This window comes from Nomascus leucogenys, chromosome 14 (assembly GCF_006542625.1).
Source record: "Nomascus leucogenys isolate Asia chromosome 14, Asia_NLE_v1, whole genome shotgun sequence".
NCBI classification, from domain to species: Eukaryota; Metazoa; Chordata; class Mammalia; order Primates; family Hylobatidae; genus Nomascus; species Nomascus leucogenys.
Genome location: NC_044394.1, coordinates 4,675,942 through 4,692,329, shown reverse-complemented (window position 1 = coordinate 4,692,329; position 16,388 = coordinate 4,675,942). Strand labels below are relative to the sequence as shown.

The following is a 16,388-nucleotide window of genomic DNA, read 5'->3' as shown; positions in this document are numbered from 1 at the left end:
AGAATAAACATACCCACCAGATCAGCTTCACAGGCATGTTGTATGGTTTAAAGAAAATGGGGTCTACAAAGCATTTTGTAAATTAGAAAGCTCCACAAAGATACCAGCTGTATTCATCAGCTCATGAGATGTCTAAATGTGATCCTTAAATTCCAAAAAGCTTGCTAAGATCACTTTCCTAATATATGAATATAAAACGTTAGTGAATTATCAAATAAATGAGGTGTTTCATTATGTTCATATACTTTTTCAATATGTCAATTATAAAAACCATTGTATCTGAGACCCTATGAAGAACTACATATGAAATTACAAAGAAAGATCTAATTATATATGAAAAAGTATATATATTATAAAGTCTAATTATATGTGATTTCAAAAAATATAACTAGATTATTCTTAAGGAACTACTGTAGTGGCAATTGATTTTTTAAATGTATACAGAAATATCAAAAGTTTTACAAAAATACCCGAAGTCCAGAGTCTCCATTTCACACTTCAACAAGTAGTGCATGCTTTACTCCTATTTTAGACTGTTGCATCTCAGAATTGGATGTTATGTGTCTCTGCTCACGTCATCCATGTAGCTCCACTTCCTAAGGAAAACCATCAACTTTTCTGGTTGGGGAGTTCTCGAGAGCAATCCTCTTCATTCTCTTCTGAGCAAGATAGATTCAGGACACTCATCACGGGATGAATCCAGGATGTAGTCTGTGTTACATGACTTGAGAACAAGAATGCAATTAGAATCTGAAAGACTGTCTTTCTACTCATCTATGCAAGTACTGATCCTGGTGACATTGCTTCTACCCTAGTAAAGTCCCTGTGATAGGAAGCAGTTAGAACTAGATCCAATAGCTTTAATAAGTCTTAGACACATTTTAAGGTTCAATGAAAACCATTTCTTCCTTTCTTCTTTGTTATAAAGGAATGCAGGTGAATGCAGCATCTCTAACTCCTTTCCTTTCAGTATCTGACATTCAGTCAGTCAACAAGTCCAATGACAGCCTTGCTGTAACATCTCTGGAATCTGTTTCTTGCTCTCCTTTTTCAATGAAATAGTCTGGGTCACTGAAATGGTTTGCCTCCCTGCCTCTGCTCTAGTTCTTTTCTAATTCATTCTCTACTGCAGCCAAAGAACTTTCTAAATGACAAATCATACACTATTACTCACTTGCTAAACATTCAATGAAATACTTTGGTTTTTTTAGCTGCCTCAACAATACCTGCTTTTTAAAATTTTTATTTATTTATTTATTTTTTTGAGACAGAGTCCTGCTCTGTCACCTAGGCTGCAGTGCAGCTGCACAATCTCAGCTCACTGTAACCTCTGTCCCCTGGGCTTCAAGGAATTCTCGTGCCTCAGCCTCCCAAGTAGCTAGGGCTAAAGGTGTGCACCACCACACCTGGCTAATTTTTGTATTATTAGTAGACAGGGTTTCACCATTTTGGCCAGGCTGGTCTGGAACTCTTGGGCTTAGGTGATCCACCCACCTCGGCCTCCCAAAGTGTTGGGATTATAGGCGTGTGCCACTGCACCCCACCAACAATATCTTCTTCTTTCCCATAATCCTTTCCCATTAGAAGTTAACTCTTATTAATTCTAAAAAACCAAATATCCCTTAAGAATCCTCCAATCTGTGCCCATGGTCTTATCTCTTATTAAATCAAATTATAAATGCTTGTTTATTTTTAGGCCTTCCTATTTCATATAAAGCTCCTTAACGGCAGGAACTGTTTCTTATCTCTGAATTTGTGGGGACTAACATGATCTCAGAACAAATGACCAGCATCCTGAAAAGTGTTTCAGGGAAATAACACAAGCAGAGATGAGAAAGGAAGTACAAAAGATATTGGGTATGTCTAGGAAGTGGTGACACATCACGAAATCATGCTCTTAACCTGGTGGATGGTATTTCTTACACTTCGTGTCCTACTCCCGGCCTTTGGCTGGATGAATCTCCTAAATCCACCACCATCTTCCCAACTCCGGAGTGCATGAATTAGGACAAGGATTTGTTTCTTCTCCTTGGACGCTCTTTCTAGCCCTGGTTTACCCCACTGCCTTTATCCATACTAGATCAGTTTCCCTAGCCTTCATCCTCCCCAAACTCAACCTCAGAAGCAGCATCATGTCTTAGATCAAGTGCATCTGAAGGCCAGTACTTATAAAGATTACTTAAGATTGTGGATCCGAAAGTGCCTCCTACATTATAAAGTAACATTTTCCAAAGTATGTTCCCTAGAGTTTTAAATAAATGTTATGTGAAGAATTGCCTGGCACAGTGGCTCATGCCTGTAGTCCCAGTTAATGACTTGGGAGGCTAATATGGGAGGACTGCTTGAACTCAGAAGTTTGAGGCTGCAGTGAGGTATGATCCACTACATTCCAGCCTGGGTGACAGAACAAGACCCTGTCTCAATCAATCATCAATCAATTAATCAATGTTATGTGAAGAATATAATTCTACAGTCAAATAAGTTTGACATAAGACATAATTGAATAGGTTTCTTTACTATAGGATTGCCCAGAGATTTTAATATGCTAATGTGCTCTATGAGTCTCCAAGACTATGTAATATTACTCAAAGTAACATATCTCTGTTAACAAACACAGGGCCAGTGTTCCATAGAACACAATTTGGGAACTATCACAAAAATGCATTCACTTTATTGGCTGCTGATTACAATACTGAAAATGTTAGGTAGTACAAATGGTAAGTTCCACTGTTATTATTGGTTTGGTTTGTTTTCAATCCTATACTATACATTTTGTTCATGTCCCCCCTACACAAATTGTTCAGCTCCTCTGTTTAAATATTAAAAATGTATCTTTTCATGGAAGAAGATTACTAGCGGTTTTATTATGGCATAAAAAGGGTTCAAGTTCTTTAAGAATCAAGGTGAAAGTGACAAGGCCCAGGCATCGTCATAGCTTCAAAAGCTCAGAGTGTGGTTTAGTGTACAAAGAATCATTGTTCTCTTGACAATAATCCACGTTACTAATATCTCTTTAAAATGGTTTAATGGAATTTCTTATTATGGAGGCTAAATTTACTAAAGTATTTGATTCAGCACAGGTTAACTTCATTTCAAGGCCTTTATAAAGCTGGAAAGCTGCCTAACTTGAAAGTGGTTTTAAAGAAATACTAATGAGTGTACCATGAGAGGGCTGGAATGCCACTGCAAGGTGAAATGAGGACACATCACCCTGTACAAAGTACATGTCTAAAACTAAAAGGGAAAAGCTTGATGAGACAGCTTTGCTTATTTTAAAATATTGGTATATATTTTAATACTTTAATGTTTATCAGCACATATTAGTCCAAAGAAGAGACCATAATTTAAATCATTTAAATTCCTCCCTCTCTGTTGAAGTTCCATAATTGGAGGAGATGGGAAGGAAGAAAAACAAGCAATTACCTGAGGGTAAGTTCAGGTAGTATGCTTTGCTATGTGACTTTTTATAAATAATATTCTCATGCTTGACATATTACAACTGTCCATATATGAACATTCCATTAAATTGCTAATTTAAAAGAATCAAAAGGAAAATGCCTAAGAAAAAAACGTAGTTACAGACTCTGAATGGTGAATATCAGAAAGTTCTACCAGATGGTCATCCTTGCCAGTAACCTTCATTAAGCACTTTTTAATCAACAAATCATATCTGATCTTACTCCAAATACAGAAGTAATATAAAATTTGATTAACCTTATAACTTGATTAATCTTATATTCACAATATGATTTTTTGTATATGCCTAAAAACACACATGCATACACCTAAGCATCAAATAGGCAATTACAACAGCTACTCACTAGAAGAAATAAAACTAAAGCAACAGAGAGATGTGTTCTGTGCTTCAAGCACACATTTCAGACCTGGGTCTTTGTTAAAAACGTCCAGAAGCAACGGGACACCGTGCTTCTGAAACTCAGGTAATGCATGTGAAGTGCCTGGCAGAGAGGAGACATTTGATAAATAATCATAACTAGTTTTATCGATAATTAGAGATTTCTGATTATTGTAAGAAAAATTTGGAATTCTTCCTATGATGCTGGAAGGGGGCTATTTGTGTGTATACCATTCAATTTTATGTCCTAGTGAGCACTGTGGCTAAAGAGCTTTGACATAATCGGTATGATGAGATAATCCCAGATTTACTGGCTTGGAGAACATTCTAGTATTAAAAACATTTCCTCTGTGATTTGTGTGCTTGGTAATTCAGCTGATAAGAGAGAGAATAAATCAGCCCTGTTGACTCTGTTTAATTAATAAAGACCCCATGGTTCATAAAGGGAGATGTTGCTACTTAGTATAAAAATTTAGAGGTTTGGAAAATAAATGAAGCTTACTATGGAACACGAAAATTTTCCATTTGAGCAAACAGTACCTTTGGCAAATTCTCCTAAAGAGACAGTGGATCTGACCTGATTTGGAGAGCAGTCAACAGCACTTCAGATATATTTGAAAATCTCAGAAGCATAATACTATTTGCCTCTGAATGGTTGCCAAATCTGTTGTTGGAAAACAATAATATTCGATTTGGGAAGATAACCTATTGTGTGTTTTAAAAAATAATATTAGTAAACTGAAAGACACATTTTAGAGCTTATTAAAAAACCTAGGAGAACATGCTTTATTTTATTGGCATAGAAATGTAAATGAATTATTTAAATCCCATTGTAATTACCCTCCTTATGTTTCTTACCTCCTAGCTAAAGGAGCAAAATGTTTTCTTTCAAAATAAAAATTAGGACAATCTGTTAAACAAAAAGGATTTAATGACAAAAGGGCACTTGTTCTGTAGAAATTCATTCTTATAACCGTCTGTGATGATGAAAGACATTCTTTTGTTAATCTTCCATCATAGATGGCACTATTTATACATCATTGTGAATTTGCATATACTATTTTATCATGTTTAAAATAAAGCTGTGGAATAAAGAGCCAAAACTAATTAACTTCCAGTGTCATTTTTTTTTTGGGAGGGGGGGCGAAAATTGTATGTATATAGTATTGATATAAACCAGAAAACAAAGACAAATAAGTAACTATATGTTAATATAATTTGTTTCAGGCACCAGTAACTTTGAATCACTGGAAAATTTTACAACTGGGAATAAACTGCAAGTAGTAATGACATTAAAAGATTTATACTTAAAAACCAATCCCAACTGAAAACAAATGAGAAGGTAGGAACACAAGGTGAACCTTGTCAATAAGATTATTAAAAAGTAACCAAACCATGATAAAACAGCATATAATCTTATATAAACACTGGTTATGAGAATAATTACAGATTGGTAATAGGAAGTATCTATTCTAAAATATGTTTAAGAGAAAATTGCAGGCATTTTGTTCCCACTGGTATATAAGGAGTATACTCTTACATAATTTTGGAAATATGCCGCAAAAATCAAAATAAATATTTCTCATTAGTGAACTTTGTAAATATCACAGAACACTTTGAGCATTTTGTAATTAGGCATTTGGAAATCCAGTGAGGCACTGATCAAATATTAGCAGGATCTCATCCAAATCTTTACAGTCTAGAGGACAAATTTTATTTTTATTATATATTTATGGTAACTTTTATTAAAAATCATTTATCTTTTAAAATCTTAAATTCCAATTAATTAAAAATATTTAGGTCTGAGATATCAAATCATATTATAAGAATCTAAAGCTATTGTAATATATTACTTATGTATAACATTGGAAAAAATTGCTGTCACTAGACTTATAAAAGATAAACACTGAAAAGAAAATTCCTGAGGAAAAAGTATGGAAAATATTAATTACATTTCTTCAAATAATATCTACAGCCTGGATTGCTGTATAGAGCTAAAACATGCCAGGTACAAAGCCAATATAATTAATTTTTCAAAGAGGGAAACAACTCTGTAGTGACAGAGTACAGCCCTGGGTAACTTAAAAATTGATGCTGTTTTTGATCATAATGGGACAAACAAAACAGAAAAAAACAAAGAAAATGTCCCACTGACACTGATACCTATACACTGAATTATTAGATACTAATAACAATTATATAGGATTGTATAGTTGGTATATTTGTACTTTCTCATATACCTGTTGGCAGTGTCCACCAAAAATTTATGTTCTCCATTCCATACCATAGAGTTGCTGCCAGGTGGCAGCTGCCTAGGCAGAGACTACATTTCCCAGCTCTCCTCACATCTTTATGTGAGCATGTGATTAGTTCCTGTCAATAGAAGGTAACAGAATTGATGTTTATCTTTTGTGGGTCAGGGGTTTTTAAGAAGCTGGAGTGCCTTCTCTACTCTCACTCATTATCAACTAACCGAATGTAGAGGACTCCGAGGCCATTAGGGAGGGCAGAGACATGAGATGGGAGGAGCCTGGGTCTCAACATCACTACCTGAAGAAAAGCTACACCCATCAACCAGGAATCCCTGCATGGATTTGTGAGCATTGAGTCACTGAAAGCAGATGATTTGTTATTGCAGTTAGCGTCACTTTAGATCACTGTCAAGCAAGACGAGAATATTTCAAGAGGAAGCCATGACTATTACTTTCTCAATAAATTTATGTACAACTTCTATAAACTAAAAGCCTATCTCTCTAAAATACAGAAAATAAGTAATAACTATATATTTTCATGCTACTTTAAATATCAATAATCAAGACTGTCAGAATATAGATTAACGAATACTAAATTTAATTGGAAACAAGTTCATAAGACCACTGTCAACGTTTCCATATTAAATTCCCCCTGCGAGTAGAAGTGCATAAAACGTAGAAGCTACTTTAATTTTTAGTGTTCTTATTAAAATAGAATTACATTACAAGCCATATAGGTGTTCACTTAATTTAGTCAACAAAAGAAGTTTAATAAACATCTGACTAAACATTTTTCTTAATTAACAAATTTAAAACCTTAAAAAAAACTAAATTTAAAACATATTATTTCAACTAATTTATATGATTCTAATGTTATGTTTATCTATCAAAGTTAAAATGACTACACTACAAATTTTATATATATTTAAATATATAAGCATATATATTATACTACAGAATGATTTGTAAAAATCACAAAGTTGGACGGGACTTTGAGAGGCTCCTTATGAGACCATCTCTAATGTCTTGAGGTATTTTGTCAGTGTTACTGACTCCATCATGTATAAATGCTAAAGCCACTTGACAGTGAGTGTTACAAAGAAAAGCCTTCAATTATGGTGAAAATTACGGGATAAAAACATGCCATCAACCTCTATAGTTTTCTCATGAACTTTTAAATACTGATTGTTTCTAATAGTGCCACCTTAGACTTGTGACTAAATGGAATTAACTGTCTTTTAGGACCTTAGTATATATTAAAGGCAAGAAAGAATTATATTCTTATTTTCTATATGAGGAACCTGAGACTAAGAAAGGTGAAATAACTTATTCCAGGCCATGAAACTAGTGCATGTTAGAGCCGGGATCTAGATCCAAATCTGACTTCTGAGAATTTAACCATTATATTAGACTCCTCGCTGAGGCTCTATTATCTGGGTTGGTGTCAGTAACAATACATAGGGAGGCTCTGGAATGGATTAAGTGACCATCTGAAAGGGATTCTTCAGCTTTACAAGGTAAAATTAATTAAAGATGTATTGACTAGTTCATTGATTATAAATGATATGTCTAAAGCTATTATATATATATATATTTTAAAGTATTTGCCATATGATATGGTTTGGCTCTGTGTACCCACCCAAACTCACCTTGAATTGTAATCTCCATGTGTCAAAGGAAGGACCTGTAATCCCCATGTATCAAGGGAGGGAGGTGATTGGATGATGGGGACAGTTTCTTTCACGCAGTTCTCGTGATACTGAGTTCTTACAAGATCGGATGGTTTAATAAGCGTCTGGCATTTCCTCTGGTTGCACTTCTCACTCCTGCTGCCTTGTGAAGAAGGTGCCTGCTTCCCCTTCTGCCATGATTCTAAGTTTCGGGGGGCCTTCCCAGCCATGTGGAACTGTGAGTCAGTTAAAGCTCCTTTGTTTATAAATTACCCAGTCTCAGGTTGATATCTTTATAGCAATGTGAAAACAAACTAATATACCACGAAATGCATAAGAATTGTTATCTGGATGACCATGAATAAAAAGTACTTGTATGAAGCCTGAGTCAGAGGCTTTGTGCCAGCAGTCATATTTTTTACATCATGTAACAACAAATTCTTCATATATCTATTTTTGTCTAATAGGCTGTTAGTTTCTGGAGGGTAGGGAAGTGTCCTACTCATCCTTATAGCCCCAGTGTCAGGTTCACAGAAAGGGGGGTCCATAAATGTTTGATGCATGGATACATTCCACTGATGTATTACTATTATTATGTCACTAGGTAAAAATACTCAAAAGTGGTAGACAAGCTTACTTATAATGGAGGATCAGATAAAACAATCTTCAGACTTAGTAATCCAGTGTACTGTCCTAAATTATTAAAAATATGCATAAATAAATTGATCATTATTAAAATAAGATTTAAATAGCTCCAAAGTCACCAAATAACCAGCACTACTAGTCCTTCTCACCAATATTCTCATATCCAAGCAACTTCCAAAGGTCTACTCATACATTTGGTTGTATGTAACAGTTGAATCACTGTGATAATTCAAACCATTTTGACTAGTTTATTTTCTATATAGCTGGAGTTATATGTCAACCTACTCAAATCCCAGGTTTTGTTAAAATTGTTTACATCAAACAAATACTATTTTTAGCTAAGCAAATCTTGTTTTAACTATTAGAGTACAAAACTTTACTAAAGACAAATACATATGATGGTAAGTGGACTGGCTAACAGCTCATCCTTCCCTTCGGTCCCTAAACCGTAGAAGTGATTTTACCACACTGGAATTTGTAGTCTTTGAAATGATGAGAATGCAGCCAAAGCCATGTTTCTAGGCACCAGATACCCAGGATGGAGATTTTCATAGAGGCACCTGCTTAATACCAATGCTAAGTAACAAAGTGCAGGCATGATCAAAGCAGACCTCTGGCCCTCTTATTATTGAGATCATTCATTTGATACAGATGTTCAGGTATGTGGCAGCTGGGTAAGACTTTACATCAGGTAAGCATTTTGTACTTTACAATGTTCTTTGATAACAATTTCCCAATTTGCTTTTCATATAAATCTCACATACTTTATTTTTCTCTACAGTTTTTACAATTGATGAAACTGAGGCTCAGAGTATCAAAGCCCCACCCAAGATCACACAGTAGTGGGACCACTACCCTCCCCGCTCTACTTCTAACTCCCTGTAATCATTTTCTACTGCAGTAACAAATTTCCACAAATTTAATGGCCTAAAACAACACAAATTTACTATCTTATAGTTGTGTAATTCAGAAGTCCCACACAGGTCTTATTGTTCTGGAGGCTCTAGGGGAGAATTTGTTTCTTTGTTTTTCCAGGCCACTCACATTCCTTGGCTTATGGCTCCCAACTTCAAATCCAGCAACATAACATATCCTGAATTCTGCTTCCACTGTCATATCTCTTTCTGACTCTCTTTTTCTGCCTCCCTCTTCTACTGTTAAGGAGTCATGTGATTGGACCCATTTGGATAATCCAGAATTAGCTCCCTATTTTAAGGTTAGTTGATTAGCAACCTTAATTCTACCTGCAACTTTAATGCTCCTTTACCATGTGACCTAGTATATTCACACTTACAGGTGCTGAGGAATAAGATGTGAACATTTTTGAGGGCCATTATACTGCCTACCCTTCTTTTCTTCCCTTAAGCTGCTTCTTCCCCCTAAGACTAGGGCCTAAAGGAAAATGCGCCGATTGGAATCAACTCTTGCAATTTGCCTAAAACTTGCTAAACGTTTAGCATGAAAAATAATATATATATATATGTATGACACTATAATAAATATAATCTACAGAATGAAGAAAAAAAGTTGCTAGGGACCTTATGAAAAGTAATTTTTGGGAGAAGCAACTATATGGACTGAACTATGTCCCTCCTAAATTCATATGTTGAATCTCCAATCCCCAGCGTGGCTGTATTTGGAGACTGGATCTCTATGGAGATAATTAGGGTTAGATGAGGTTGTAGGGTTGGCAGGACACTGGTCTGATGGAACTGGTATCTTTGTAAGAAGAGATACCAGAGATATCTCTCTCTCTGTGCACAAAGAGAAGAGGCCAGATGAGGACACAGCCAGAGGTAGGCATCTAGAAGCCAGGAAGAGAGTCTCACCAGAAACCAACCCTGATGGCACCCTGATCTTGGGACTTCTGTGAGAAAATAAATTTCTGTTGTTTAAGCCATGTCTGTGGTGGTTTGTTATGGCAGCCCTAGCAGACTAATATAGCAACCAAATTTGGAAGGGTAAGAATTTGACAAAAAGTATTTGTCAGTAAATCTAAATAAAGGGTCCTGGCAGCAAAGAAAATTATACACCTTTCAAATAAAAGTATTAACCCTCAGAAAGGTTACGCGTTTTCAAAGTACTTTATGAAACCCCAAATAATTTATTTTAATATCTCAATGAAATGTGAAAAAACATGCTTCATGCCTGTGTTATACCTGTCATTGGTTAAACGAGGGGGAAAAGGGGATTTGATGCTGAATATTTAGGTCTGGATGTTCTTTTTATTTTAGTGGGCTTTGCCATTCTGAATAACCCAAGCCAGCTGCCTGGTCTTTCATTTCATGACAATTTCTCACACAGTACTTCATATTCCTACATATCTTTGTAGGTATTTACAGAAAATCCTGAGCAAGCTGTCTCAGGCTCATGATCAATGCAACGTCTCTGATCCTATCACAGGGCTTTTGACTGGCCAGAGAGTGGCACAGGTGTAGGTTTTGGCTACTGGTTTCCATCTGCAGTTGTGAAATACTGTCATTTTAAACTCCTCCATTGGCAAATAGCAATAGTATAAAATAAGGAAGGGGAGGGGGAACTAACAGCTGTTAAGCACTCATTATGTGCAAGGTATTTTGCTAGGTGCTTTTTACCCCAAATTTCATTCAATTCTCGAAACAATCTGGGGAGATAGATAGAAATTATTATCCTTGTTTTTGTACAAGAATAGAGGGTAGAGAGTATTGAAATAACTTACCACTACCAAGGTCACACTCAAAAGTGGTGGCATAAACATTAGAAGCTAGCTCTGTCTGATACTAAAGCCCTTATTTTTTTCCCATTAATTGCTTCCGCAGACTGCCAACAACAATATTCATTCAATAAATATTTATTATCCCTACAAATATCAGGCCCTGTGCTAAGTAATGAATATTCCAAACCAGTTGTCACATGGATGGTTACAGCTTTAAAGTGCAATCTAGTAATTTCAATACCTTACGACTCATTCATAGCTAAGAAGTATTTGGGGGCAAAATATTTAAAAAGGTCAATATTTCATCTTTTAAGTCCTCTGTTGGTTTCTTCATTGTAGGCTCATTAAGAATAAAATGCCCAGAATTCTTACACATGTAAAAGAGAGTGAGGAGCCTACACATATTCTCCTTATCGAGTCTGAAGTTGCATAGAAATGCCCTGACACCCCATCCAGTGAGCCTTAGATCTTACTAATTTGTCAGTACACATTTCCTCAATCACAGAAAATGAATCAAAGCCCCCAAATTAATGAGATCTTTAGAAGGAGGGTGTTAGACAGTGTCCACTAAAAGCTAAAATAAGCTAGGTGCTTGCTCACGCCTATAATCTCAGCAATTTGGGAGGCTGAGGCGGGCAGATCACCTGAGGTCAGGATTTCAAGACCAGCCTGGCCAACATGGCCCCATCTCTACTAAAAATACAAAAATTAGCCAGGTGTGATGGCTGGTGCCTGTAATCCCAGCTACTCGGGAAGCTGAGGTGGCAGAATCACTGGAACCTGGGAGGCGGAGGTTGCACTGAGCCGAGACTGTGTCACTGCACTCCAGCCTGGGTGACAGAGCGAGACTTCGTCTCCAAAATAAGAAAAAAAAAAAAGCTAAAATAATTGTAAAGGATTTAGAAAAAGCTAAAAGTAGTACCTTTTAAATTTCTAATTCAGAAACCATTCCTTCCTCTCCATCTTCCCCTTTCCAATCTCCCTAATTTCTAATTGCATTAGATTTACCTAAGCTAGGCTCTACTTAGCAAATAAAGTTAGGGCCTAAGAAACGATAATCTAAAATTCTTGTCTTTTGTGTTTTCCTTTGTTTATAAATGAGATGACACAATGTAACTGAAGCTTTTAACTAATACAATAGGCAAACAATAAAATTTATTCACTTATAGATTATGAGCCATTCTTCCCTACTTGCAAACAAACTAACTGGCTGTCTTAACCCAAGTATAGACAATCATTTTAGGGCATTAATGAATTTTGACTGGAGAGAAATGAGAGAAGCCATGCGTACTAGAACTTAGTTATGCTGTAGAGTCATAAAAACAAAGCTCTCACATACTGAACACCTCATAAGAAATTTGGGGTAGGGGTGTTCTCATTGTTTATTTTGTTATTCCAACCTAATAGTTGCATCATTACTGTTCATCATGGCAGAGTTCCTGTCATGTGCTAGCAATCTTCTTCTAGAAGAAAAAGATGGCAAAGATGTGGCATGTGTCCTACACACCACTTCTCCCTCTAAACCCATGGCAAACATCTCCAGTTGATCAAGGCATACATCAGTGAAGTTGAATATGTCCTCAGAATTCTTCTCAAAATAATACTTGAGACAGCTATTATCAACAGACAGAGATGGCATGAGTTAAAATCTATTTCCCTTCCCTGTTCTAGACAGAAACTTTTGTTTTATTCAAATACACAGACTTTCTAGGTTCTACTGATACGCATTTGTAATGTTCTAAGTATAATACTGCCTATGTGATAAAGAATGGAATTTATAATATGAGGAACAGTATTTCAGATTTTAGGATCTGATATAAAGGCCTATCAATCCAAATGAACGCATGGAGAATTACAAGCCAAATTTAAGTAACTTAAAAGCAAATGATTATATATATTTGAAAAATCACCAACAGTATAATTCAGGGGTCCCCAACCCCTGGGCCACGGATAATTCAGGGGTCCCCAACCCCCGGGCCATGGGCTCATAGTGGTCCATGACCTGTTAGGAGCTCAGCTGCGCAGCAGGAGGTGAGTTGTGGGCAAGCGAGTACTACTGCTTGAGCTCTGCCTCTTGTCAGATCAGCGGTGGCATTAGGAGCGCAAACCCCATTGTGAACTGCACATGCAAGGGATCGAGGTTGCGTGCTCCTTATGAGAATCTAATGCCTGATGATTGAGGTAGAACACTTTCATCCTGAAACTGTCCCCCTACCCCCTGGTCCATGAAAACATTATCTTCTACAAAATGGGTTCCTTGTGCCAAAAAGGTTGGGAACTGCTGGCATAATTGAATATTCAAAGCAAGTAATGGACATAGACAATTTTGTATTATTTATATAAGTCATATGAAACATATATTTTACATATACTGTGAAGCGGCATCTGCTAGGCATCCTCTAAGATGGTTCCCAATGATCCCTACCTTCTGGAATTCATACTTTTAGGTAGGCACCAAAAGTATGAATTTGGCTTCCATCAGATGTAACAATTCAATTTCTGGGAAGGCAGTGACAGATGCCGATTTCAGGAAGAGGTTATATGTATATAGACCATCATCTCTTCTGGTGTTCTGGGAGGGTGATTTCAGTCACTATTCTTAAGTAGAGGTGAGAGAGCAATGATCTGAGTCCATTACTTATTATTTCTTGCCTTCAAAGCATCATCTATATGGTAAATGAATCACTCTTACCTCAAAAGCTAACACAGGCTATACAGACTCAAAATTTTTGTTGGGGTAGTAAGAGAATGAAGATTAAAACAAAACAAAAACAAATGACAAACCAAAACTAAATAGTTCCAAAAAAGACATATAGTAGATGTCTGCTTATGCAAACTTTACTTATCTGACAACATCATCTAGTTGAATGCAGCCATGAACCATGAAGAAACTCCCACCAAAATGTGAAAGCAAGGAGAGGGAGTGAAGAGGGCTAACCTTTGCTGAAAGTGTCTATTTTGGGCCAGGTGCTATGATAGGCTCTTTAAATACACAAGCTCATTCATTCTGGACAGGAACCCTATGAAGTGCTAATACACTTTCCATTTTATAAATGGAGAAATTAAGCCCAGAGAGGTTAAGTAAATGTGCCTAAGGTTTAGCTATTTTATTCAGCTATTTTGTGTAGACACTGTCATTTTAATTAAAGTTTCTCTAAGTCCAAAGCCCATGCTCTTCTTTCCCTGATACCAGAGGGCCTTCCTGTAATCAAATCCACCTGCAACAGAACTTATGTATCACACTTGACTTACATAAGCACTCCTGCAGAACCACATTCAAAGGCTATTTACAAGCAGTTCAAATTAGCCTCATTATCTGGCATCCTGTCCTCTTCAAATACAAAACTGGGGAAGAAGGTGGCTTGTGGAGAGGGGGCAAAAGAGAATGGGCATGAGGAGAGGAACAGGGACACTGAGAGAAGCAAGAGATGACAGCTGTGTCTCTACTCTGTCTTATACAGCTTAATATCCCCTGTAGAACTCACTGTATTGTATATAATGATGGATGTTCATAAGGATTTTGTTCACTGGCCTCTGTATAAGAAGTCAAGGAAGTGCGTAACATATATTAAAGTAAGACTTTCATCAAGAACAGTTAAACTAAAATAAGTCTTGGTGCTTGAATAGGGTTAAGTTCCAACAAAAAAAAACTAACTTATGCCAAACACCCCATTCCTTCATGAGGCTGGGTAAAAGAAGTAATGGCATATTGTTAGATTTTCTTATTTCTACTCTTTGACTTTTTTAATCTCTGGAAGACAACTTCTTATTCTTACAACCAAGTTTCTATTCTGCTGTTTTAAAATGGATAAAGTATAGAGCTCTTCCTAAATTGAGATCTGTTTAAAGTGTCTTTCTTGTCACATGTCAACATACTATATTAACATGAGGATATAGAGGTGGTGAGGCATGTGTGTGTGTGTGTGTGTGTGTGTGTGTGTGTGGGTCGCTTTGGGGCCAGCCAACCCTGGATCTGAATCTTGGCTCTGCAATTTTATTGCTGTGTGACCTTGACGACTACAGCCTCTTTTAAGAGTTTCTCCTAATGAAATGGTAAGACAATGAGACCTACTATGGCCCTTTGGGGAATACATTTATTTTATCATCTCTTTTTCTGTTTTCCTTATGTGTCAAGACTAAGGTCAAGGAAAAAAAAATTGATGGACTTCCAAAACACACCCTTTGGGGGTATATTTTCTGAGCAAAGCAATGGGGTTAGGATAAATGTAGCATCTCTCTGTTCTTTCCACAGACACTGAGTTGGTTCCCAGGGCAGCCAAAGGGCTTATTGACTCCCTTTTGTCTCCTCTTCTGGGACTCTATTCTCCCTTATAGTGGGAGTCCAGCCCAAGGCTATTGTTCCAGGCTGCAAAGAACAGTGGCTTAAGCTAGCTGGGTAACAGGTAAGGAGACAAACCAATTCTCTGGCTGACCATCTCTTGTTCCTGCTTTCTTCTCTGTTTTGGGTAACTGTGCCCCTAGTATTCTTTTCTCTTAAGGCACTAGTTAGATTCTGACATTCAGCTCGGGGTTAGGATATACTGACAGACAGCTAGGTTTAGGTAAAGGAGTTCTCCACAGGATCCAGACTCATTTACTGACATTTTTCAAAGGCCCCTGAATGCAGAACCCCAGTTAATAATGAATGCTAATTTTCTTTCTTTTAATCATGCATTTATTTGGGGAACCTTCCAGGAGAAAGGCATGGCTAAGGGCAAGATGCAGCTCACCACCATCATAATGCCATTCCAATAAGAGCCCAGCAACACCTACTTTCCACATTGTTAAGAGCATTAAATGATATAGTTCATAGAGAAATACACCTAGCATATTCCTGGCTATTAAGCACAAGCTAGTGCTCAGTAAATGCTCATGACCTCATCTTTTCCTTTATAAAGTTAATATCAAAAAGAGAGAAAGAAAGAAATGCAACACAGATTTGAATGTATTTTTTCATTTTCCTGCCATTCCTACGGTACAGTGATTCAAATCTTCCAGAAACCAAACATGATTAATCCTGCATACTAGAGAGCCCCTTCCAGAAGAGGTCTGATTCTGGAAGTAAAGAGTGTGGCACTAAATGTAATCTGCACATGGAATTCCTGGGTCCTCTAGGCCAAAAATTCGTTTTCTTTCAAATGTTATAAACAACACCTTTGCCTGATTAATCACTTCATGCTAGAGATTGCAAGAAAAAAATTCAGCATGAAAACACTTTGCCAGGTTTAACTCTAGTTTTTCCTTATTTTTTCAAATACAAAGCTTTTGAA

General features: G+C 36.7%; 1 protein-coding gene across 1 annotated transcript in view; it reads right to left on the bottom strand.

Annotated features, from left to right (window-relative positions):
- Positions 1-330: 330 nt before the first annotated feature.
- STXBP4 (syntaxin binding protein 4) overlaps positions 331-16,388 on the bottom strand; it is a 191,439-nt gene continuing 175,381 nt past the window's right edge. Inside the window, exon 18 of the mRNA XM_030828589.1 lies at positions 331-724. Within this exon, the coding sequence (XP_030684449.1) occupies positions 610-724 (115 nt within the window). The 3' untranslated portion in view covers positions 331-609. The remainder of the gene's footprint in view (positions 725-16,388) is intronic.